Source organism: Malania oleifera, chromosome 4 (genome assembly GCF_029873635.1).
Source record: "Malania oleifera isolate guangnan ecotype guangnan chromosome 4, ASM2987363v1, whole genome shotgun sequence".
Classification (NCBI taxonomy): Eukaryota; Viridiplantae; Streptophyta; class Magnoliopsida; order Santalales; family Ximeniaceae; genus Malania; species Malania oleifera.
This window is the reverse complement of record NC_080420.1, coordinates 16004792-16032709: the sequence shown is the minus strand read 5'-3', so window position 1 is coordinate 16032709 and position 27918 is coordinate 16004792. Positions and strand designations below refer to the sequence as shown.

The 27918-nt window shown below is 36.6% G+C and overlaps 2 protein-coding genes across 2 annotated transcripts; one reads left to right on the top strand and one right to left on the bottom strand.

Annotated features, from left to right (window-relative positions):
* Positions 1-36: 36 nt before the first annotated feature.
* On the bottom strand, positions 37-10330 carry LOC131152863 (vesicle-associated protein 4-2-like). The gene is made up of 7 exons (XM_058104800.1): positions 9771-10330; positions 1979-2049; positions 1729-1810; positions 1470-1588; positions 704-781; positions 478-609; positions 37-384 (listed from the first exon to the last, which is right to left on the bottom strand). Exons 1-7 carry the CDS (start codon positions 10030-10032, stop codon positions 325-327), a joined length of 804 nt encoding a protein of 267 aa, XP_057960783.1. The 5' UTR covers positions 10033-10330; the 3' UTR covers positions 37-324.
* Positions 10331-22883: 12553 nt separating this feature from the next.
* Positions 22884-23439, top strand: LOC131153702 (uncharacterized). Its single transcript, XM_058106150.1, has 2 exons — positions 22884-23300; positions 23401-23439. The coding sequence occupies exons 1-2, from the start codon at positions 22884-22886 to the stop codon at positions 23437-23439; spliced, it is 456 nt and encodes a 151-aa protein (XP_057962133.1).
* Positions 23440-27918: the final 4479 nt, after the last annotated feature.

Genomic DNA, 27918 nt, shown 5'->3' with positions numbered 1-27918 from the left:
TGTTCGCCACAATGCCAATTTGCAGTACCCAATAGATCATTAAGAACACTCCGTTGCTAATTTTTTATTATGAGAAAAACCACATTATCTACAGATAACTGGCCACTAAAAGTGTATGCAGGCTTCGAAGCACACAAGATTCATCTTCCATTTTTTATTGTTTTTTTCCTTCTATAATAGCAACAGATGTTGAAGTTCCCTATCCAATTCTAATAATAATACAACACACTTTTCTCATTACACCCAAATATAACACACAGAAAATGACCCAAGTGGTACATTTCCATTCAATTAAATGGAAAGCATTTCAAAGAAACCGCCCCTCTATAAGGAGTCTACTCCTTCAATCTGTTGTCGAGCAAGGTACCTTTCCCTTCTCTCTTTCTACAAAAGAGACATATGGGGAGTTCAAACAAAATGAAAAACGTCATACAAGAAGGAAATTGCACAGATGTGGGTAAAAGAGAGTTAGCTCACCCATTCATCTATGACAAGGCCTTCACCGATAATCTTCGGACCAGTATCTTCCAGAGGCTTCTTGCGGGCTTCAAGTTCAGCCTCGGCCTCAGCCAACTGGCGCTTCAATTTATCAAGAGCCTTGAGGGAATTCTGAAGCACAATCTCGTGATCGGGTTATTTTTACTTCAAGAAAATAAAAGTACACTGAAACAAAGTCAAATCAACAGTACTCAACAGTACTTACAGGATTGGGGTGCTCCACATCCAGAAAAACAACCCGCAGTATCTGCTCCACTGTCACTTGATCCTTCTGCTCATCAAACTGAGCAAAAGAGAAGCATTAAGTTCTATGGCAGTTGAGAGAGAGAGAGAGGAGGAGGAGGAGGAGGAGGAGGAGGGGGAGGGGGAGGGGGAAGGGGAAGGGGGGGGCGCGCAGAACAAATGGTAAGCAGTAGAGTGGTTTTGCTACAAATAAACTCTAGTTTTATGAAAACTTAAAGCTCACGCTGCAACAAATCCTCCAAATTCCATTCCCTCCCCACCCCCCCCAAAAAAACAAAGCAAAACCAAAAAAAAACACAAAAAACAAAACACCCCTCTTAAAAGGAACCAAAAAAAAAAAACAAACACAAAAGAAGAGATAAAGCTCCTCTGCAATCAGAAGCTACAACTGGCAGCTGGCAAGCCAAGCTTCAGAGTCCAAGAATAGACTAGATGCCAGCAACATGTCAAGACATTGTTCATGTAAAGACTAGGAATGCAGTCCAGATGCATGGACAGCATGGCTCTCTTTTCTACAGGTGGCAGGTTGAATGCAGAAAAAATCAGCCTTTTGATTGCATATAAGTTCCCTAAAGATCAAACAATTTGGAGCATGTTCTTCAATCCCATCAAGAAAAAATGCGGAAGTACAAAATATTGAATATATATATATACATATATATATCAGGCAAGTTCCATCCAAATTCTCAGTCAGATAACGACAATTACAAACCACCATAACAACATACCAGCTCTGGCACATAGTCCATCGGTCCTTTCACCTTTAGAGTCATGATTTTAAATTTGAGCTTGCTCTTCGGATCCATTTGTTTTTCATTGTTCTCTGGATGTTCCACAAACTTGAACACTAGCACACCCATCAAAAATTAATAAAGTAAAAACAATGGAAGTGGCAGCAGCAGTATTAAATATACTATCAAATACACAATCATGAAATAAAACCAATTAACCATATATACAGGCAGAGCACTATGGACAATTTAATACCAGTTGCTATGAGACTTTCCCCAGGAGAAAGGATCGCTCCAGGAGGACGCATGAAACAGCTTTTTGGTGCAGTTGTTTGAAACTAAAACAAAATATGCAACTTGTTAGATGGTACAATCAGGTAGCAAAAGAAAGAAATGTCAAAATATGTCATGCATCAATCATCAAGAACCTAAACAATTCACATCCGACAGAAAACATAAATCTCTGCTGGGATAAAGGGAATATTCCATAAACGTTCTACACATACCTTGAAAGCTACATGGGACTTGCTTGTATTTTTAATCCTAATCGCACTCTTTACCTGCTTACCAGGTTCATCTATAAGCCACATAATGCATGAAGAAAGGGGAAAAAAAGAAAACAAAACATCAGCTAATTATCAGGAAGCAAATAGAAATCCAATAAATCAGAGTTAACAGTTCAATCTCTATCAGAAGCAAAAGAAATAACAGAAACATTTGTGTTCAAGAGAGAGAAGGAGAAAGAGAATACCCTCATGCTCAAATGCATTTGACATCAACAAAAACATGGTTTGTTCGACTTTTGTGCATTTTTCTTTGGAGTGGCTATTGATGCATTTGAAAAAAACTAAGAATATGCATGCATGTAATGTGCATGCCAACATGAATGCATGTAATAAGAACTAATTCAATTGAGCACCATATAACAAAAAAAGCACGAAAAGTAGGATAATAGATTTGTCTATCAAATGGAAAAAATACTAATATTTAGATTATTAGGTACTGCACTTCAGGAAACTTTTTATGGGATCGGGAAATCCATTACTTTGATGGCATTGTTTATACAGCTAGCAGCTGATTCTACCTAGAAGAAAAAGGAGGAAGAAGAAGAAACTACAGCAGAGAAAAGTGCTGCCTCCACAAGTCCTACACCCATCCAAACTTCTGACAAGTTAAACAACTTGCAACCGATCAACATATTTGATGAAACGCCCTTTCAGAAAACAGTAAAAATTGACTAATACCACTTTGGGAGTTGCAACAGCCAAACTTTACCCAGAATTTGGTTCAGTATTGAAACTGACTTCAATTAGGATTGAGTATAAACATAATTATAAACAACAAAAAAATGCCTTAATTCCCACTAGGCAGGGTCAAAACAAACTCAATTTGTTAAAATAATTTGCATAAAAATGTTTCTAACTTTCAAAACTGAAGGTGCAAAGTAAAACAATGGAAGATCCAGGAAGTTTTACAAATGGGATCAAGCAAGCAATACACATGCGCATACATGCACACGTGAATAAACCTACACATTATATATTATATATTATATTTTTATATTATATATTATATATTATATATTATATTATTTAAGCACAGAAAATAAACATATGAACAATAAGTTAATTAAGGCTTTTTATAGAAATTAACACATAAGTGAACCAACAACAGCAGCAGCAGTAACAAAGTCCCATTAGGTGCGGTCGGCTACATAAATCCTTTCCCGCCAATTCACCTGATTCAGAGTGTTTCCTCTATTAGATTAAGGGTTATTAAATTTGTGAAAGGGTTTTCTGTTAAGGCAAAGTCCCATTAGGTGCGGTCGGCTACATAAATCCTTTCCCGCCAATTCACCTGATTCAGAGTGTTTCCTCTATTAGATTAAGGGTTATTAAATTTGTGAAAGGGTTTTCTGTTAAGGCAATACTCAACATAAATTAACCTATATAATATACATTACGTAGGTTTATTAGCAAAATTAAAGTCCTTAAATTTAAGATGGCTTTAGAAATCTATAAGACCAGATAGCATACCAATTGAAGTTTGTAAATGTTTAGGGGATAAAGTATATTATTAACTAATCTATTCAACATTATTATTAAAACCAAGAAAATTCCAGAGGAATGGAAGAGAAGTACATTAATACATTTATATAAAAACAAAGGTGATATTCAAAATTATAATAACTAGTGTGCAATTAAGATAATGAGACATACGATGAAACTATGGAAAAGGGTAATTCAACAAAGAATAAGACAAGAAATGAGGGTTTCAGAGAATCTGTATGGGAAATAGACAACAAAAACTATTCATATTTTAAGAATATTAATGGAAAAGTTCAGGGAAAGGAAGATGGACTTGCATATATCGCACCTAGGGAAATTCTTTGGCGAGTGTTAGAAAAGAAAGGAGCATGCAGCAGATATATTGAGGTCATTAAAGATATGTATGATAAGAGTTATGACTAGCATTACGACTGTAGGAGAGGAATTTAGAGATTTTCCAATCACAATAGATATATATTGAAATTCTACTTTGAATCCTTAGTTTTTTTAATTTAGTGAATGATTAACTCACTAGGAATATCCAAAATGAGATCCCTTGGTATATATTGTTTGCAGATGATATTATCTTGATTGATGAGAGTAGGAGTGGAGTGGAATCCAAGTTAGAACTTTGGAGAACTTCTTTAGAGTCTAAAGGTTTTAGGATAAGTAAGAATAAGATAGAATATATGAAATGTAATTTCAATAACTAAAGAGTAGTGGAGAGAAGATTAAATTTGATAATCAAGAAGTCAATGGTACTTGTATATTTTGATATCTTAGATCTATTATGCAAGTGAAAGGGGAAGTTGAAGATATGATACATAGAATTAAAGCAAGTTGGGTAAAAAGGAGTGCGTCAGACATGTTGTGTGATGGTAGAATATCCTTAAAATTAAAAAAGAAAGTTCTATAAGGCGGCTACAAGGCCAAATATGTTTTTACGGTTCAAAATGTTAAGGTGGATAAGTGGTATAACATTGAAAGATAAATTAATGAATGAGCATATACACAATAATCTAGGCACAGCTCAAGTCGAAGACAAGATAAGAGAGGGGTTGCTTAGATGGCTTGGGCATTAGAAACACATGCCTAACAGCACACCTATGAGGAAGGAGTTAGTTATTATTTCTAGCATGAAAAATAGTGAGGGTAGGCCTAAAAACTTGGAATGAGGTAGTGAAGAAGGATTTAATAACTCTTAATCTAGTATAAGAAAATGCTCACAACCGATGATTTGCCGGAATAGGATTCATGTAGCCAACCCCACTAAGTGGGACTTAAGGCTTGTTATTATTGTTATTGTTGTAATACACATTATGCACTATATTATTTATGCACAAACAAAAACAAGCATATAAATTATTGATAAGTTCGGGTCATTTGGTATCACTGTCAAAAATAACGAAAATGAAAACTAAAAGCCAAAAACAAGAACTAAAAACCTAAAACCAACAATCTATTGGTTATTATTTTTAAAGCTAAAACAAATTTAAAATTCACTATGTGTTCATTTTTGTTCTTAAATTAAATAACAAGTAAAAAATATGATCAAATAAAAAAGTAAAAAAATAATATAATCAATATTATAATAAAATAAAAAGTATTATATCATTTTACTCACTTTACAAGAACAATTTTTATTGTACATTATGATTGAAAAATATTAAAATATTTTCTTTAAATGGATTTCATTATTTTTTTAAAACTTTGAAAATTTTATGGATATTTTATAGCATTTTAAACTCATGTGAATGTTTATTTTAATTTTTAATTAAAAATTATGTATAAAATGAATGATTAATCAACAAAAATTAATTTTGGATATGAAACTATTCTAGCAATAAGTTGCCAAAATAATTGAAAATTAGAAATTTTGTTTTTTAGTTTTTTCAAAAATAGCTGAAAATCAATAGAAAAAAAAATTGATAATATAAGCAAATGTGTTTTCATAATCTATTTCTTCACTATAGAGAAATGAAAGCTAAAAAATAGAAAATGGAAATGACATTAAACAAACACTAATGGGCAGTGTGGTATCATTGCAAAATATTATGAAAAAAGAAAACCAGAAGCAGAGACTAAAAAACTAGAAACCAGCAACTTGCTTGGTTAATTTTTCTAAAACTAAAACAAATTAAAATTTTTCTTAAAAAAGAAATGTTCATTTTATCCTTGACTCAAATAACAATTGAAAAGATATGATTAAAATAAAAAAGTACAAAATAGTACAAATTTAAAATATGATAATAAAAATAAAAATTATTATAATGATTTTACTTAATTATTATATTTCAAAATTCACTTTTGCAAAAATAATCTTATTGTACATGAAAATTGAAAAATAGTAAAAATATTTTGTAATTGGATTTTACTATTTTTAATTTTTTTTGAAATTTTATGGATAAATTTATTTTAATTATATTTTAAATTCTTATGATCAATTTATTTAATTTTAATTAAGAAGTATGTAAAAAATGAATGATTTAATCTAAAAAAATTAATTCTAGATTTCAAACTATTCTAGCAACAAGTTGCCAAAATAACTGAAAACCATAAAATTGAAAACATGATTTTCAATTTTTTCGCAAACATTTGAAAACCAATTACAAAAGCATAAAACTAGCAACATAAACAAATGCGTTTTCATAATCTATTTATTCACTGTACATAAACAAAAAGGATACAAAACAAACCCCTAGTTAAATCCCTTCTATAGACATTAAGCTTTAAGGCAGAGACTTTTGAGAATTTCAACAAGACGTTGAACTTTTTTTTTTTTTTTTTTTCAAGTGGGAACCATAAGTCATAGTAGTTAAAAGCGCACCTAGGCACGAGGCGCAGCGAGGCAACCAAGCTAGCGCCTCATCCTTTTTTAGACGAGGCGACCTTCAAGAGGTGCAGGTAGGCACACTGATTCTTCAGGCGCAGTGAGTCGCGCCTTGAAATTTTTGAAGCTGTTAAGAAATAAAACGTAGCTAGAACCAGCCCCAGCCCACTTCCAGCAATCCAGCCTTCGACAGTTCGACTTGCACCAGCCCTAGCCCTTCGTCTTCGACCCTACGAAGCAGCACAAAGCCAGCAGGAGAAGTTCGCCTTCAACCAATCGATCCTTTGAAGCAGTACGAAACCAGCAGGAGCCCTTCATCTTCAACCCTTCAAAGTTTGAACCAACATGAACTCTTCGTCTTCGAGCCTTGAAACCAGCAGGAGCCCTTCGTCAGTTCGTCTTTGAGCCTTCGAACCAGTAGGGGCCCTTCGTCATTGAGTTTCGAGCCTTCGTGAGTCGTCATGCTGCTTCAATTTTCAAGCTAGTAAGTCGTCGTCGATGTCTTCTTCTTCTTCTTCAGTTCTTCTTCTGCTTCTTCTTTTTCAGTTCTTCTTCTTCATCTTCTTCTTCTTCAGTTTCTTCTTCTTCTTCAGCTCTTCTTTTGCTTCTTCTTGTTCGGTTCTTCTTCTTCTTCTTCTTGAGTTCGCTTCTGCTTCTTTTTCCGTTCTTCTTCTTCTTCTTCAGTTCATCTACTTCTTCAGTTCTTCTTCTTCTTCTTCTTCTTCTTATAATATTAATTTGCATTAAGCCTCCAAGTTAATATTATATAATGTGTGTAGTTTAATGCAAGTTTATACTTTATAATTAATATATAACATTTTTTACAGAATTTTGCTCCTATTTGGTAATTTTTTTGGAAATGTAGTATACAAACTATGCATTTCTCTGAAATATATTAATATATAACATTTTTTTTACTGAATTTAGCTACTGTTTTATTGTACTCTTTTCTTTTTATAGTGAAGATGCTTTTGGGCCTTCAGCCTAGAATTCAGCCTGGAAATTTTATTTCATTTCTAATCTGAAGCTTGAAATCTTGCATGTGTAATTACTTATGTTGAACTATGTTTGTTTCACTTGGAACTGGTACTTGGGTTGTCATAATTACTATTGAATATTTTGGCATTTTAAATTCTAATATAACTATTGATGTGCTTTTATGTTAATTACCCACCAAATAAGCATTGTACACAATTTTAATAATTGTGTGCCTCGCGCCTCGGCTCCAACTATCCTCTGCGCCTCGGTGCGCTTGCGCCTTTGACTACTATGCCATAAGTACACACAAAAAAAAATTTAAGATAAAAAATAAAAAATAAAAAACTACAAGTTCTATGTTATGTATTGTGTCCATGCGCAAACAAAAATAAACATATGAACACCAATAAATTAATTAAGGCTATTTTCATAGAAATTAATGCAAGACCATTTGGAATGTCAATGAGCCATGGAATCCTTTTTTTTTTTTTTTAGTGGGAGCAATATATACACAAAATTATATGCATAAATAAACCCACATATTATACATTATATTATCTATAAACAAACAAAAATAAACACAAAACAATTGGGTCAAAAGTAGGGCATATTTTTTAAAAGGTTTGCGGGCAATAGAGGCTTTTTTTTTTTCAAAAATAGGGACAAACTAATACGGCACCCTCAAGCAACTGTCAACAGTCATAGGGACAGGTGCCCCCCCTCCCACCCACCCCCCACCCCCAAACAAAACCACACTCACAGCATATCTGCTTGCAAATCTGTGGAAATAACCTAGACTGTTTCACTTGCCATGGATCTAGAATCTTTTTTTCACCTATCTTTTGATAAGTGGAGCTTTGTAATAGAAAACCAGGACAAAATGGAGGGGGCAATCTAAGGTGCAAACTTCATCTCCTACATTTTGAACAATTGGTTAGAACAAATGTAATGTTCCCATGCATGTCACTTTGGAACATGACAAAATTATTTTCATCTACCCAACAATCTAGAACAAAATAAACCTAGTTAAAGGCTACACTTGCCTGGTGGCAACAAGTAAAAGCTTCGCTGCCAAGTGATTAAACAGTAGGGATCATAACATAACTGGATTTGACCCATAACATAGCTCTCGAGGCCTTGACCCAATACCGATATGCCCTCGGTGTGCGATTAGGGCCAAGCTATGGCTCACCCTCTAGCAACATTGGCGGCAGCCCAGCATCACACCTCCAAAATAAGGGGCCCTAGTCCATGTATAATCCACCTGCACCTTCCTATCATTAGTTCAATACTTTTCCAAAATATAGGAGCTCTTATAATTGCATTTTAGAGACCATTACCGAAAATTGGAATCCTTAATTTGAAGCATGTGCTTCCCTTCCACACAATGGTCCTTCACAACTCCTCCCAACAACTACAAAAGTATAAGCTCTCCTTTTGGATGATCAAACTTTAATGCATCTTTTTCTTAAATCAACTAGCTTCTTTTGTCACCGTCAGGATTAGAGTCGCGCTTACCACCTCAGATGGAATTTGTACTACCCAAAATAATTTTGAACAAGCATTCATTGTATAGCTGATCCAGTAACAAAGCCATTTAAATTACATCTATGCTTAAGCTAGTAATATTATCATCCCATTACACATTGCTAGCCCATTCCCTAACACTTGAATTTCTAGGCCCAGCTCAGTTTAACTTATCCACTTATTGTTACTGCTTTGCTTGCCTCTCTGCATGTCAACAGGTGGGTAGCTGCAAGTAGTATACATTGTTAGCTCATTTCCAAACCACTTAAGCTTTCAAGGCCTATTCCTAGTTTAACAAATAAAACTTGGTACACAAGAACTACTAAACACACGAGGTCTGTTTAGCAACAGAAGCACTTCTGAATCAAAACAATGTAGCAACGGTTCTAATAACAGCTATTCCCTTAGTCAAAAGTCGCTTTTTGGCCTGTGGGCAAGTGATCACTCTAGGTAAGTTCAGCCCATACTTCCATTACTTAATACTTTATCTGATTAGAATTAATGTTAAAACATTTAAGAGGACACCAAAACCAGCAATGCCATAAGGCCAATCCTCTCCAAAAGGTTCCCCCTTTCCCTTTAACCGCCTTTTTTCCCCCTTCCAGTTTTCAATTATCAGAAACAAATTTCCTTTTTTTTTATTTTCACGGAAAAGATATATAGTTTTATCAATTAATGTCAAGCAAGTCAGAAAATGGCTAATAATGATTACTTTCTGCACATGCTAAAATGGGAAGTCCGCTTAGTGGGGCAATTCCTTAAGCTCAAGAAAACACTGAATCCAAAGAAACGGAAAAGATTTCAAGACGAAAATCCATCAGATCACAAGTGTAACATCCATTTAACAACAAAAAGAATAAAACCGAGGACAAGACAAATTCAGCTAAAACAAACAGAATATTGAAGACGGCGTACAGGGAAAGTAGAGCTTGTTCGACGGATCAAGCCGGAGCCGACGCTTCGCAGGTAAGAAAGATCTCGCGACGGAGGAAACCGAGGAGTTGGGAGGGTGGGGAGTCGATCCCTGTACCTGTTGATTGCTCTGGTTGTGCTGATGAGGAATGTGGTGCGACGACGAAGACGACAACGTTTGGGTGCTCCCCGAGTGGCGAAAGGGCAGCTTGAAAAGTCCCCATACCCTCCCATCGGAAGGCGATCTCGGCTCAGCTATTGCCATCTCTTTGTTCCACCGGAAAATGAACTGCCCGCCGGTCACCGCTTCTCAGACCATCAGACGCCGACCACCAGAGAAGATTCCAGAATTGTACGGCCGTGATCGCGGAAAAACTCGCTCTTTCTCTGAACGTGTTTTCACAGTGTAACTTTTCCGTCGGGCTTCGGAGATGGGGGAGTAGTCGTCTTTTTGTCGGAGTCTTGTCTCGGGACAGTTCGGGTTTTGGGGTTGGATTTAACTGGATTGGAATGGTGGGGTTCGCGTCCGGTCGTCGCGGGAGGCCGATGCGGAACGGCGTCGTATTTAATTTATTTTTTTTTTCCTGTTAAAATTAAAAATGTTGGTCTTTTTCGGTGTCGGCAAAAATGCACTGCGTTGACGTGGAGTTGTTGAGGATCATGCTTGCCTGGTCAGGTAAGGGGCAGCCTTGTTTGGGGCATTAATTAACTGTTAATTAATTATTAATTAAATAATTGATAGTTAATTAATAATCATTTAAATAAATAGTTTCCACATTGGATAGTGGCACATACACGGAGAAATGATGACACTTTGAATTTATTTAATATTATTGATGTCAAATAAGGAAATTAAATAAATTACATAGATTAAGCTGCGTTTAGCCGAGTATATATTTATGAGTGAGATAAAAATAAAACAAAAATGCAATAAAAATTATAGAATAACATAATAATTTAGAAAGAAGTCACTTATTCAAAATTTATCTTAGGAATTATTTGGGATACTTGTAAAAACTTACTTTTTTGAAAATGTATTTAATTTAAAAATACTTTAAATAAGTACTAAATTTAAAAACAGTTAAAGTGATAAGTATTATTTAGATGTTTATAAAGTAAGTATTGATTATAAGTACTAATAAAATAAATGGTATTTTGAATACTTACTTTTATGATAAGCATTGTTTGAATATATAATATAATAATTAATATTATCATAATGCATTACATAATAATATGTAATTATTCAATTATGCTAAATTTTTTAATTAATATTTTCTAATTGATATTTGATATTAAATTTTTAATAATTTTAATTAAAAATTAATAATTACTTATTTTAATTACCATTTAACTGTCCATTATCAAATTAGTTAACAAATTAATGATGTTTTAATTAAAATTTGAAATATTTTCTAATTAACAAATTAATTAAAATTTTCTAATAGCATATTTAATTGCATTTTTTATATTTTTAATTAACAAACTAATTAATATTTATGTTAATTGATTTTGAAATTGATGTGTTTAGTATTTTTATAAATAAATAAAACAATATATGGTTATTATATAATTAACTATAATATTATTAATGAATTTAGATTTATACTATTATTAGGCTTATATTAATCTTTTATAGTTTATCATCAATTCCTAATTCATAAAATGAAATTCAATAATAAGAAAATAGGGGTTGATGGTGGTCTCGTGAGTACCACCAGACCTAGTGGAGCAGCACCAAATTAGGCTTCGACACGATGATGAAGAGAAGTAATGGGAGGGAGGGGGAGACCGAGGAGGAGGAAGAGGCTTGCATAGGAGGAGGTGTTACTAACGGTGGCATTGGCAGCGACATGAGAAAGATATTGTCAAATACAACTAAGGGCGAAGGAGAAGGAGGAAAAGATAGTGCTAGTGGCAACATAAGTTGAAGGAGGTTAGTGAGGGCAAAAGGAGGAGGTAGCAGAGGAGGAGCAACCTATACATAGCAAGTGCCTTGGAAGAGACAGAGGGGAAGGGAGGGAGTTTTTTTAACATTTTACAAGAATTATCATTAAAGTTGTCAATATTACAAGTGCTATCATAACCTATCTACAATAACTACTAATAAGTGGTCAAAAAGTTGTTTGGGAAAATATTATTTTGTAGTAAGTACTTATTTGAGAGTAAGACAAATAATTTCTTTTTAACAAGCACTTATTTTAAGTACGATTTATAATAAGTGCCCTTTTTTATAAACAAATCCAAAAAAGGGCTTATTCCATTCAACATGAAATACGAGAGAAATACATATCCCATAGTGAAATTTGGGAATAACTATTCATTATTTATATTTTAATATAAATTTATAAAAAGTTATAGGCCAAAAGACACTTACCTCCTCTAAGATTTGACAAAAATATAGAGACCTCCTTGAGGTTTCAAAAATACGACAAACCTCCTCTAAAGTTTCAAAAATATCACAAACATTCCTTAAGGTTTGCAAATAAGGCACAAATCTTTCATCAAAAAGCTTGTCTTTTTACAAAATACAAGGAGGGATTTGTGTCTTTTTTACAAACCCCGGGGGAGGGTCCTTAGAATTTTTGAAATCTCATGGGAGAGTATTATCTTTTTATCAAATCTCAGTAGAGGTTAATGTACTTTGCCCAAAGTTATATTATTATTTGCTAAATTGTAATAACATAATCATTTTTTTATGAAAACTATCGAATTCTTTTATTATAGTGTTTTCTGCATCTTTGTGCACTTCCAAAATATAATTGACTAGGTGACAACTCAAATAGGGTAAAGGGAATAGGATAGCTTAAGGCCGCCCAAGTAAGGCAAATATCACCCAAACAACAAGCCACGCCCCAAATACAAGAAGTTGGGCAAATAAAGTGAATAAAACACCACCCAAAAGACCAAAACACCAACCTAAGTAAGGGACATTTGCCCTTGGATTGACTAGCAACCAAAGCCAAAGAAAATCAGAAGGTACAATTGGCCGAGGAGCACCTACTTTGACCATTATCAAGAGAATGATAGTAAACAACCCAGTTTGTGGACACATAGGAAAAAGCTTGGGCAACCAAGAAGAAGGTCAGCCAAGATGTACATTACTTGGAATCAAAAGAAGAAACCTTACCATGATGACCAAGAAGTGGTAGAAGAGTTTACTTCGCACACATTTCAAATGAAACTAGATTTAGGAGAGGAAAGGAGAATAGGGTCACTACAAAGTGTCAACATTGAAGGAAAATCCATTTATGCCAAATATATATATGTCAATTGTTAGGAAAATTAAGATTAGATATGTTTAGTGCACAATCGAGGGATAAGTTGTAACTCTAAGTTTGACTTTGAGTGGGGTATAAATATATGATTTTGACCTTGTAAGGGACTGAACACATTATACCAACTAGCCTAGTGTTAGTACAAATGACCCAATGCCATTATCTCTCCCTCTCGTTCTCTCTCTCTCCCCCCCCCCTACATTATCATCTATCTTTGCTTTATTCCCCTATAATTTCATATTACCTGTTGTAATATGTGGCTTATATGTTGAGTAGAACACATGTATAAAGAGAAAACATTGTAGAAAACAGTGATGCTGACTTATAGGAAGAAATCGGCGACGGTTTTCCTGAAATCGTCGACGATTTTGTCCAAGTGCAAAAGAAACAATTGATGGGTTTTGTAGTAACCCAAACTAAGAAAATAAAGAAATAAATAAAAGAACAGAGAAAGGAAAAGGAAAAAGAGGAAATTGGTTTGGCACAGGACCAGACCGTAGACGATTTTAGGAGGCTCAGAAAAACCGTCGATGATTTCAGCTGCGGGGAATGGTTTAAGTGCCAAATCGTCGACAATTTTGTCAAGCTCAAGAAAACCGTTGACAGTTTTCCTACGGGCCTACTTACTTAAGGGCTAAGTTATGCTTTTGTTTTCATAACTCTCACACTCGACTCTTTTTCTTTCTCCATCTAAAATTAGGGTTTTGACCCTCTCTCTCTCTCTCTAGCCCCAAGAACTCACCGCACGTACTCTTCGACTCTCTCTCCCTCCTCCTAGTACGTAGGCCATCGATATTCAACAAGTTCAAGCAATTAGGGTTTTCGTGGTTTTGAAGGCTTTAGGCTGTTTCTTTTTGAACAAGTAAGGGGATTATATTATGTCAGTTAATTTTGTAAGTTTCACCAATTAAAATAAAGTATATGTTTATACACATATGATTACGACTTTTACTTTCTAATCCAGTTGTTCAAACTGAGGTTTTCGAGCCTAGGGTTTGGTTAATAGATATTATTTTCAAAACCAACCGATTAAATTTGAATATGAGATTATCATACTAAGAATCTCACAAAATTAACCAAACTTGCAACTGTGTGTGTTCCTAGCTTAACACCCAAAAATTCACATTTTCCCCACAAAACTCCAGTATTATCTCACCTAATACATTTTCCTCAGTCCAAAAATACCAAATACCTTATAAAACTTAAAATAACCAACTTACCCAAATTTTGGGATGGTGCCCAAGTTAGCCTAACCAACAATCTACTCCAGCAGATTTTTGGAGAATCTTCCCAGGAGTAGCGTGGCAGCTTTCGATCGTCAAACCAGCGAAGAACGAAGCCAAAAATCTAGAGAGAAGGTGGTGAGGATGATTTTTAGAGAGAGAGAGAGAAAGGGATTGCATGCAACATTTCTCGCTGAAACCCCGAATTCAGCATATTTATAAAGTGCCTCCTCGTCGACGAGCCACGTCACCTCATCGACGAGATCAAGAAGGAGGTTCGTCGATGAACACATCACCCTCGTCAATGAATTTCAGGCCCTGAAATCAGCCCTCTTGGTAAGTTCTCATCGACAAAACACGTGTCCACGTCGACGAGCCCAAGAAGCTTGTTCGTCGACGAACGCAGCAGTCCTCTTTGAAATTCCCTTTTTTTTTTCTCCTTCTTTTAATTATTTAATTACTATAATTCTTTAGGTCTCTACATTCTCCTCTCCTTATAAAATTTCATCCTCGAAATTTGCTATCCACAGTATACACCATCCCTTGAAGAAAAATGGGTTACTTATTTTATTACTTACCCTCACTTGTAGAGAAGGAATACCGCGGTTACATTCAGGGTTCTAGGAGATTACAAAAACACATAGAATAAAATTCACCAAAAACCAAAACACTACCTACTAACAGCAAATTATTACATGTACTAATTAACCTGCACAAAAGAAATTTTACATATTTTGTAACACCCCGACCCCGAGGGGCCTGGGATATTAACTTTTTACTACTAATTTACAGCGGAAGCAAAATAAATTCAATTTTATTCAAACCAGAGCGCTAATTATTCATGTTACAATCACTTATTTCAAAAGAAGAAAATTACACAAACGTAAATATCTGAAATCATACTATATTTCTAATTAATCTTTATTTTTCTAATCCCCACCCGCATGCTTGCTAAGCCTGATTTCCGACATGTCCTTCAGAGTTATCTGAAATAAAATATGATTGGGGTGAGACGACGCTCAGTAAGTAAATAAGATTATTATTAGTGTGTGGCCAAAATGAGCTTTTAAAGAATTTCGTAAAATAATATTTAATACTATAATTTCAAGATTTCTTTTAGAATAAACATAAATTTAAAGATTTCTGCATAAAACTTTTGTCATCAATTTCGACAGTAAATTTTTACAATCATATACTATAACTGCTAAATTAAACTTTTAACTTTAAAACTGTAAAAATATTTAATGATAAACATACATATACTTTTCCTTATACGTGATTCCTTAGATCGTCATTTAAGTACCAAAATGATCATTTTCACGTAAACTTACACTTTTCCTTCAAATTATCAGTAACTTTGTACACGTAATTAAATATGTATAAACATATATTATAAAAACCCACCCTTAGGCCTGTTTGCCGTAAGTCATGTTTACCCCCATGACTGGGTTGTGCGGTCCGAAGACTGGACTTAGCTGGCTGGCCGACCAAACTAAATCAACGTACGTAAACTTTAAGTGAGATTTTCCTTATTAAGTCCTGGACTTAAACCAGGTGTGCACTCAGGAGAAATCCACTAACATAAATAACCACTCTGTAAACAGTGTGGGTGCACTCTGATCCGTATAAACTTTAAGCTGCGGTACCGAGCATCTGTAACTTTGAACTTTCGTTGCCATAAGGGGTTTGAAAATCATCTTATTATAATTTATGCAATTTAAAATAATATCGTGAAAATCTTATCTTTAGTCATATTTACATAAAAAATGTAACGTAAAAATAAACTCATGCCACACAATTTTTGTGTTAAAAATATATATATAATTTTATTTTTGAATAGAAAGAAATGCTGAAAATTTACCCGAGGGGATTGGAACATTTCTTAACCCAAAAATAGATGCAAGTATATTAAAGATAGAACTGGTATAATTAAATATGCGTAAAAATAAAGTCATGGAAATTTTGTGGAACTAAGTAACATAATTAAAATTTACGTACAAAATAAGCTCGAGTATGAATTTAAAATAAAAAGAAACTAACATAATCAAAATTTACTTACCTTCTTCTTTTACCGTGTGCTACGAACACAATAATTATCTTTAAGAAATGAGATCGGAAAAAGTGGGTGATTGAGAATTTATTCAAAAATTCTCTCTCCACCACAAATTCTTTCACTCACTAATCCTTCTCTTCCTTGGAAAATTGTTGTGAAAAATGAAGGTTGAGAGCTCCCTATTTATAGGAAAATTTTGGGGAAGAAATAGAATTTATAAAAGTGTGGGGAGATGGGTGAAATTATAATTTTAAAAATTTAAGAATGGGCAAAGGATGGGCAAGGTATGGGTTGAGTATGGGATGGGGATGGAGGCCATGTGGGAGTGCTTGCCACCATTCCCATTAAATAAATTCTTAATTTATTACTTACCTAATTAATTAATCAATTAGTTAATTAATTATTTTATTATTTTATTATTTTATTATTTTATTATTTTTCTTTATCATTATTATCATTATTATTCTTATTATTATTACTTTTAAACTATTTTTAGTAATCATTTATTTTATTATTTATTTTTGAATAAGAATTAAATTTGAATTTTAAAAACTCATGTGGGCCCCACACGGTCTTGTGGGCCCCACACAACTTCGAGACCCGAATGGATCCTACGTAACTCGAATAATTCTTATACGATTTTATGCATTCTAAATAGCTTTGAGACTCGTGTAAACCTCCATACGGCTTCGGGACTCATGTGGGCCCCACATAGTCTTGTGGGCCCCGCATATGATACTTACATTATTATTATTTTATCATATATTTCTACAAATTATATCAGTTAAAACATTATTTTATGTACTTATTTACGTATATAAACAGTGTCTTGTGGCTCCGGGACTCATGTGGACCCCACATAGTCTTGTGGGCCCCACATATGATACCTATATTATTATCATCTTATTATGTATTTCTACAAATTATGTCTGTCAAAACACTATTTTATGTATATATACTTATTTACGTGTACAAACAATGTCTATCCTGTTTATCCTATGAAATTCCATTTTGACCAGGCCGACCTCCAGGGAGCGACTGAGCCGCAATGGTCTCTGAGCACTCGCTAAGACAAGGTCTTTCTTAGGCATCAAACATGGAATCAAGGATCCTACAGAAAAACACTTCTGTATTGATATTAACTTAATGACTATTTTTATTATTTTATTATTATTGTACTTTAATCATATATATATATTTTTGGGTCATCACATATTTACCTGAGTCTTTTCCTAATTATCGCTGGTCCCCACTGAATAGGTGCAGCTATTTCTGTCGTATCTCTTCCTCAAGCTCCTATGAAGCTTCTTCCACCGCGTGATTCCTCCATAGGACTTTTACTAACAGAATTCTCGTACTGCGCAATTTTTGTTCCTTTCTGTCTAAAATCTGCACTGGTATCTCCTCATAATCCAATGAATCACTAAGTTTTATCTCTGCATAACTGACCACGTGGGAGGGATCTGGGACATATTTCCTCAGCATGGAAACATGAAATACGTCATGTATCCTAGATAAAACTGGTAGTAAAGTAAGCCAATAGACAACTGACCCTGCCCTATCAAATATCTCAAAAGGGCCAATATACCTAGGGATCAGCTTACCCTTCCTCCCAAACCTCATAGTTCCTTTCAGTGACGCTATTTTCAGAAATACATGGTCTCCCACTTTGAATTCCAAATTTCAACGGCGAGTATCTACATAACTTTTCTACCGAATCTGAGCTGCACTGATTCTTTCTTTAATAAGTTGGACTTTATCGTACGCCTACTGCACTAACTCTGATCCCAAAACTCGCCTCTCACCCATTTCATCACAGTTTAGTGGAGAACGACATCTCCTACCATATAACGCCTCGAAAGGTGCCATGCCGATGCTGACTTGATAGTTGTTATTGTATGCAAACTCTACCAGCAGCATATACTGGGTCCAACTACCCACAAAATCTAGCACACATGCCTGTAGCATATCCTCTAATATCTAAATCATCCACTCTAACTGCCCATCCATTTGAGGATGAAACATCGTGCTAAATGATAACTGAGACCCCAAAGCCTTTTGCAAGCTCCTCTAAAATCGTGACGTGAAACGTGGGTCTCGGTCTAATACTATAGACACTGGCACACCATGTGATCGTACTATCTCCTGAATATATAATTTTGCCAGCCTTTCAATGGAGTAGTTGATCATGATAGGGATAAAGTGAGCAGTCTTCGTCAGTCGATCTATGACCACCCAAATAGCGTTTTGTCCCTGTCGCGCCGGTAGTAAACCCATCACAAAGTCCATAGAAATGTGATCCCACTTCCACTTTGGGATGTAAAGTGGTTATAGTTGGCCGCCGCCTCTGGCGTTTAGCCTTTACCTATTGGCACATCAAACACCGCTGCACAAACTTGGCAATCTCCCTCTTCATGTCGTTCCACTAGAAAAACTCTCAAAGATCCCTATACATTTTAGTACTACCTAGATGAACCATGTATAAGGATCTGTGAGCGTCCTCTAGGATCATTCTTCTGATATCCTCATCTGTAGGCACACACAGCCTAGTACAGAACCTCAAAGCTCCGTCATCAGAAATACTGAACTCCTCTCCCTGTCCGTCCTACACTTTAGCTATTAGCTCTACTAATTCTGTGTCATCCCTTTGAGCGGTTTTAATCCATTCCTGTAGGGTAGGTTGCACCACCAGGTTAGCAATAAATGTCTCGTGATCACTTTCTACTAACTCCACGTCGATCCTCTCCAAGTCCATCAGAATCGGGTGCTGAATGACTATTGCTAACTGTGATGTTAACCCTGATTTCCGACTCAGTGCATTAGTCACCACATTAACCTTTCCTAGGTAGTAACTAATGGTACAATCATAATCCTTGATGAGTTCTAACCATCTTCTTTGCCACATATTCAAATCCTTTTACATGAATAAGTACTTTAAACTTTTATGGTTTTAAAACAATTCACATCTCTCTCCGTACAGATAATGCCTCCAAATTTTCAATGCATGAACTACTGCAGCCAATTCTAGATCATGAGTGAGATAATTCTTTTCATATTCTTTCAATTGTCTGGAGGCATATGCTACTATTTTGCCTTACTGCATCAATACACATCCGAGCCCCCTCAAAGATGTGTCACAGTAGATCATGTAACCATCACCTCCCGATGGAATAGTCAATACTGGTGCAGTGACGAGCCTTTGTTTCAATCCCTGGAAGCTCTACTCACAACTGTCATCCCATTTAAACCTAACATTCTTTCTAGTTAGTCATGTCTGAGGCCCTGATAATGCTGAGAATTCTTCCACAAACCGACGGTAATATTCTGCTAGTCCCAAAAAACTCCTGATTTCCTGAATGTTCCTCGGCTTAGCCCAATTCACCACTGCCTCTATCTTGCTGGGATCTACTGAAATTCCATCCCCTTATATAACATGCCCCACAAACGCTTTCTCTAACCAGAATTCAAATTTTCTAAACTTGGCATACAATTTCTTTTCCCTGAGCATCTGAAGTACTAGCCTTAGGTGCGTCTCATGCTCTTCAAAACTCCTCGAGTAGACCTGTATGTCATTAATGAAAACCACAACGAACTGGTCTAAAAACTGGTGAAATATTCTATTCATCAAATCTATGAATACAGTAGGAGCAATTGTCAGACCAAATGGCATAACTAGAAATTCATAATGTAACGACCTGAAAAATTTTAACTATTTAAAATAATAAGAAAGATAATAAAAATAAAAAGGGAAAATAGAATGAAGGGGAAAAGAAATAGTAAAAGGTAATAAGCAGGCGCTCGTCGACGAGCTGGATTTTCTCGTCGACGAGCAATCTTCTTAGCCTCGTCGCCAAGTATGCATGTCTCGTCGATGAGGGTTTACCAAGAGAGGTTCTTATATTTCTAAATTTCATGGACGGGATCCCAGTCTCGTCCACGAGTGGTGTTCTTGGGCTCGTCAACGAGTCCAAATGTCTCGTCAACGAGGCCACGTGGCAAGTTGCTTATAAATAGGGGAAAATTAGATTTCAGCAGAGGAATTTTAGTTTTCTTCAGTTTCTCCCTCTACCCACGGTTCCTCTGCCTTCTCTCTTTATTTTTGGGTCGGATTTAGCTCGGTTCGAAGATCAGAAGCTACCACGAGACTCTTGGGAAGATTCTCTACTATATAGGCAGAGCGGATTTTCAATTTGAGAAATATGGGAAACATCCCAAAACCAGAGTAAGTGAGATAATTTAAGGTTTTATTATTATTTTGAGGTATTTGAAGCCTAGGAAGTATTAAATGGGTATTTTTCTGAGATTTGAGGAATTTGGAATTTTTGAAATACAGGGTCTCGTTTTGTTGATTTTAGGCCGAATTCCGAGGAGTAGGTAAGGGGAAATGCTTTATAACAATATTTTTATTAATTTTAAACGGACTAATTTTGGGTATGATTTCTACATACTCAGGTATAATTTTCTGAACCATACTGGTATTGAAAATACTGTCTTTATATATATATATATATATATATATATATATATATAAAATATATTGGGAAAAATTGTGTGGCATGAAAATAGCTTTGAAAATTTTAATGGTAGCGAGTACTGTGGAATGATAATTTATGGTGATTGTGAATACTATTTGGCTGTGATTTTGCTTGGTTGAATATATTGGTTGGTTGCGAATACTGATGTTGTGTATATTGTGGTAGAGCTGTGGATGTGTTGAGTGATTGGTTTTGCTATTGATTTGTGTTGTGGTTCATGTAAATTGCGATATAACGTTGGCAGTGGTATGAGGAGGTCGTTATATCGTACCTGGTATATCCGTCTTATAACGTTGGTAGTGGTATGAGGAGGTTATTATATGGGCGTTTATATTGGGAGGTAAACATTGGCAGTGGTATGAGGAGGTTGTTTACCTATTTACCATGAACGGAATGTTTGTTTTGTAACCTGTGTGGTTGATTACTCTTGTGTGGACATGTATGTTGTATGTGTGACAGTCCTGTGTGGACCAGTCCTATGTGGACATGTATGTCGTAAGGTTGATAGTCATGTGTGGACGTGTATGTTGTGTGTGCTAAAGTCCTGTGTGGACGATTACATTATGTGTGGAAATAGACCCTGTGTGGGTATGATTGAAGATTGTGTGGATTATCCTGTGTGGATTGATTGTGGTAGACCTATGTGGACACGTATGTTGTATATGTGACAGTCCTGTGTGGACCAGTCCTGTGTGGACGTGTATGTTGTGTGTGCTAGAGTCCTGTGTGGACGATTACATTATGTGTGGAAATAGACCCTGTGTGGGTATGATTGAAGACTGTGTGGATTATCCTATGTGGATTTATTGTGGTAGATGAATATGCATGAAACTTTAATTTCTTAGATATTTTTGGTAAAGTAGATTACTCCACTCGAGGGCTTGCTGAGGAAGGTGAGTACTTTGGTAATTATTTGTGGATACCAGGGTAGAGGGAAGCCACTTGTATGGGCGGGTGACCTTTCCTATTCTTGGAGAATTTACCTGGATACATAACCCAAGGGCATACTGAGGAAGGTGAGTGCCCTAGTGTTAGCACCAGAGTAAAGGAAATCCATTTGTATGGGCAGGTAGACTTCCCTATTCTCGGGAATTATCAGTAAAATATTTATGTATGTGGGCATGTGATTGGATAACAGAGATGTTGATCATGGTGTGATTATGAGCGTGTTATCTTGGCTGCTAATGGATTATGAATGTGTTGTATGGATATTTTATTTATATATTAAACACTTCAACCGCACACAGTTGTAAATTATTTCTTCCTTACTGAAAGGTGTCTCACCCCATCGATGATTTAATCTTTTCAGGTTTTCCAGGTGATCGAGATTAGATAGCTCTAGGGTGGGGGTTAGTTTTGTGAGTTGAATATATCAGAAAGGATATTTGTTTAGTTTATGTTTAATATATTTTTAATTCTGGTTTTGTATTATGTAGAATGAGATTGTTTGCATATGTAAATATAGAACTTTAGTATTATGTTTGAGGTTGTTCAAGTTATTTCCGCTACATGAATGGTATCAGAGACGCGTGTTGGTTTCATAACACTATGGGCCCTATATGGCAGGTCCGGGGCATTACAGTTGGTATCAGAGCATAACGGTCTTGTGGACTTTAGGAAGATTAATACTAGAGTATCGGTTTAAGTTGAATGAGGGTAAGAATGGGTAGATTAGGATGTTGACAAGAGCTTAAGTTTGTTTTGTAGCTTGGAGGTAGAAATCCCTTGATGGACTTCTGTGATTTTCTGAATTAGTCGACGGTTTTAGAAAACCACAATAAATCCATCAACGGTGATGTTTTCGAGCGGAGAAACTAAAATTTGGAATTTGAATTTGAAAGTTACGATGAGTATGGATAAATGGATGTTGGATATTTAATAGATGATTTGAATATTAAATTGGTTTCATGTTTTGTGATTATGTCAGATATATTAAGATGTGGAGATTCTAAATTGCCTCTGTTTTATATTTATATTCAGGGATGGATCCTAGAGGCAAAGGCGTGGATGAAGGAGGAGGAAGCAAAATGGGAGCTTCCAGAGGAAATGAGATTGACACCTCTCGATTGTTACGAGGAATAGCTCATCGGGTTAGGAAAGAAATGAGACGGGATTTCGGGGGAACAAGCTATCCACCAGTGCACGAGGGTTGCACAATTGATCAATTCACCCATCTAAAACCTTCATCTTTCGAGGATGGTACTGATCCGATTAAGGCTGAGATGTGGATACAAGAAATGAAGAAGATACTGGTAGTGTTGAACTGCACCGAGGAACAGAAGGTTCTTTTTGCCACTTTCAAGCTGGCAGGAGAAGCTGAACGGTGGTGGCATTCAATGAAGTTGTTGGAGGATCAGCGAGCGGTACCTATAGCTATGACCTGGGGTTATTTCAAGCAGGTCTTCTGTGACCGATACTTTCCTGCCACCACCAAAAATGTGAAGGTGGAGGAAATTTTCAATTTGACTTAGGAGTGCCTCGCTGTTCAACAATATGCTGCTAAATTTCTGGAACTATCTCGTTTTGCACCTTCTGTGGTTCCAGATGAATACCAAAAGGCAAAGTGGTTTGAAAGATGCCTGAATTAGAGGATTCACGAGCATATGGCATGTTTGTAGATTCAGGACTTCACAGAATTGGTGGAGAAAGCTACTGTTGCAGAGTTAAGTTTGTAGAGAGGTACAAAGGCATCGGAACAAAGGAAAAGGCCTGTGTCTCCTCGTTCCCAAGCAAATGTCAAACAAGGGTCGTGGAGAACCTAAGAATATAAGTGAAGCAATTGAGGATGAATCGTTGGTGTTGTCCATGCAAGAATAGTTAAACCAATTTGAGATAAATAAAGTATGGACATTAGTTCCTAGACCTGCGAATAAGACAATTATTAGAACAAAATAGATATATAAGAATGAGAAAGATGAACATGAGATAGTTGTTAGAAATAAGGCAAGACTAGTAGCTCGGGAATATAACCAGGAAGAAGGAATAGATTTTGAAGAAACCTTTGCACCTGTAGCTAGAATGGAAGTCATTCGAATGCTTTTAGCCTATGTTGCTTTTAAGGATTTCATGCTATATCAAATGGACGTCAAAAGCGCATTTTTAAATGGTTATATAAGTGAAGAGGTATATGTAGAACAACCCCCAGGCTTTGAAAACCATAAGAATCCAAATCACATTTATAGACTAACAAAAGCCTTGTACGGTTTAAAGCAAGCTCCTAGAGCTTGATATGAGAGACTAAGTGACTTTCTACTGGACAATGGATTTATTAGAGGGAGGATAGACACAACACTTTTATAAAGTCTAAGAAAGATGACATGCTCCTAGTTCAAGTATACGTAGATGACATCATATTTGGAGCTACAAACAAAGACTTGTACAATGAGTTTTCTAACACTATGCAAAATGAATTTGAGATAAGCATGATAGGTGAACTCAATTTCTTCCTAGGACTTCATATCAAACAAGCAAAACATGGAATCTTTATAAATCAATCGAAGTACATTAGAGATCTGCTCAAAAAGTTTAATATGGAAGATGGAAAATGTCACGCCCTGAACCCGGAAAAGGGACCCAGGGGTGAGAATGTAACCTAACATGTCCCTGTATCTAATAAAACATCCAAAGATACAGTACAAAGGATGAGGGTCCGACCCCGTAGGGTTCCCGGGCACCCTATACACATCCAAATATAACAGAATATACGCAGCGGAAAAAGGTCTTTCTATACAAGCATGGTACCATACCAGAGTCTATACAAGAGCAGAAACAGGGCTCTATCATACAATGTACAACTGAGTGCCCAACATGTCTCAAAACGGCAACCTACAAAAACACAAGTCCTAGCACTTACCCAAGCGCTACTCGCAGTACACCAGCCACTATGCTCCCGACACAAGGACGCTAGTTCCGGTTACTCAAAAGACCTGAAAATATGTACGTACAGCAGGGGTGAGACACCTCTCAGTAAGGAAGAATACAGGTTATATTGATGTGTGGCATTTAAGTGTTATCATGATGCACATACACGCAGTTAAATGCAGTTCCAGTACTAATTTCACAACAGTGCATACACGCACACACACATGATCAGCAATCCCGGTGTCGTCACACCCATCAACTCGAAGCCGGCCCACGACATACGGCGTTGGCCCATAGCCAACCCTTGAAACACGGCGCCACCGGCACATGGCTAGTCCCCGACTCCCATGGCATCGTACCGGTGCTAAACTGGCGAATCCACACCCTTCGGTGATCAGCTGGGATAGGCTCACGCCCTCAGATATAGATTCAGACACTCTGCCAACCTATGGCCAGCGATTTCATACGCCTTCGGATATAGAGCCGGACACTCTTAGTACCTAGAACAAATTCAGAACCACGTTCCTACTAGCATTTCAACCAAACACAACATAAACATGCATGCTCATATAACCAAAAAAACCACACCCATTTGGTAATCTAAAATCATGGTTATCTAAACATTTACAGTTTAAACAAGTCAAGGCATGGTCATCCCTATAACACAGTATAAATCAATATACACGTTCAGTTTTCAACAAAACCAGGGATGCAACCCGTCGCCCCCCTTTTCCCAAAACTGTAATTATGAAAAGCCCATAGTTTTTCCCATTAGATTCCCCCAAATGAGTAGTCAAAACACACATAGGATCGTGGACCACATTTCTACCAAGTCCGATTTCAAAAAGAACCGATATAAACACAATTCCCCTTACCTTTTCCTCGAATGGAAATTCCCGAACTCTAAGGCCCCTAAACAGCGAACCGAGTTCCAAAACCTACAATCAACAGTACAAAAGATACTCACAAGATTGTTCCCTACAAAGCTACCGAATCAGAAAAGAAAACTGAGTCTTACCTCGATTTTTCGCCAAAACCCAAAAATGGTCGAACCGAAAATCCGATCCGTAGAACTTGTAGAGAATCCTTCCACGATCCTCGTGATAACTTCAGATTAACGATTCCAATGACGAACGGAGAAGAAATCTAGAGAGATGGAGAGTAGAGAGAGTTTTTAGAGAGATAGAGAGAATTTTTAGTTTTCTTAGTTAAGAAGAAATGAGAAAAAGATATTTATAACTCCTTTAACCCGGCTGCCCTCGTCAACGAATAGCGTCCTCGTTGATGAGACGATGGATTCATCGACGAGACAATGGATTCGTTGACAAATCCTGATATTACCGGTTTCCCAAAATCTTTCAGCTTCCCCTTGTCGACGAGCTTCTGAATTTCGTCAAAGAGACTTACATGGACTTCGTCGACAAACCCTGACTTCATCGACAAAACCTGATAAATTTCCAATTTTACCCCTCTCTGATTTTAATTAAACCCACCTATCACGATTCGAGTTCTTACAGTCTCCCCTCCTTACAAAAATTTCGTCCTCGAAATTTTCCATCTCTCATTCATGAATTCATACATACAACTGAACACATATATGCAACCCTTAAAGAAAAAACTGGCGACTATTACAACGAAATCCCATCATACACATAAATACACACCCTCACTTATGGCAGAGGAATATCGTGGTTACATATACAACCATCTCAAAAGTTCACATTATACACCCTCCTGACGACTAACCACCTACCCCAACCCAAAGCAGAATGACGTACCAATACTCAAAACAACTGTGGATACTTTTGGCATATCTCTGTTTCTAGTTCCCAAGAAGCCTTCTCAACCTCATGGTTCCGCCACAATACCTTCACTAATGTTATATCTTTGGTACGAAGCTTCTGAACTTTACGGTCCAGAACCTGAATAGGTATCTCCTCATACGCTAAAGTATCCCCAATTTCCAAACCATCATAACTGATAACATGCGATGGGTCCAACACATATCTCCTCATCATGGACACGTGAAACACATCATGGACCCTCGAGAGTGCTAGGGGTAGTGCAATTCTGTAGGCTACCGGACCCACTCGCTCAGGAATCTCGAATGGTCCGATATACCTCGGGCTCAGCTTGCCCTTCCTCCCAAATCTCATCACCCCTTTCATCGGAGCAATACGCAGAAATACCTTACCCCCCACCTCGAACTCTAACTCACGGCAATGAACATCTACGTAACTCTTCTGCCGACTCTGAGCTGATCTAATCCTCTCCCAGATCAAACCTACCTTCTCAGATGCCTGCTACACGAGTTTAGGTCCTAAAACCTTACGTCCACCAACCTCATCCCAATACAAAGGAGATCGACACCTTCGACCATACAAAGCCTCGAATGGTGTCATCCCAATACTAGCCTAGAAGCTGTTATTATGAGCGAACTCCACTAGTGGCATAAACTGTATCCAACTACCACCGAAGTCTAACACACAAGCTTGCAACATATCTTCCATGATCTGTATTGTCCTCTCCGACTGTCCATCAGTTTGGGGGTGGAACGCTATACTGAAAGTAAGCTTCGTCCCTAGTGCTCCTGCAAGCTCGTCCAGAATCGAGAAGTAAACCTCGGGTCTCTATCTAACACAATGGACATTGGTACTCCGTGCATTCTCACAACCTCATGCACATACATATCTACTAACCTACTCAAAGGATAGCTAAGCTTCATCGATATGAAATAAGCAGATTTCATCAATCTGTCCACGATCATCCAAATGGCATTCTGCCTATGAAGTGCTGGCGACAATCAAGTAACAAAATCCATAGAAATATGCTCTTATTTCCACACCGGAATAGGCAAAGGCTGCAACGGCCCTGCCGGCCTCTGATGTTCAGATTTCACCTATTGACACGTCAAACACTATTCCACGAACTGAGCAATCTGCCTCTTCATACCAGACCACCAGAAGGTCTCACGCAAGTCCTGATACATCTTTGTACAACCAGGATGTACCGTATATAGAGAACGATGTGCCTCCTCCAGAATCATCCTTCTGATCTCATTGTCGTTCGGAACACATAACCTGGTCCCAAACCTCAGAACACCTCCCTCAGAAATGTAAAACTCTGTAGCCAATCCCTGTTGTACCTTTTCCATAACCTCTACCAACTCTGCATCACCAATCTGCACGACCTTTATATGCT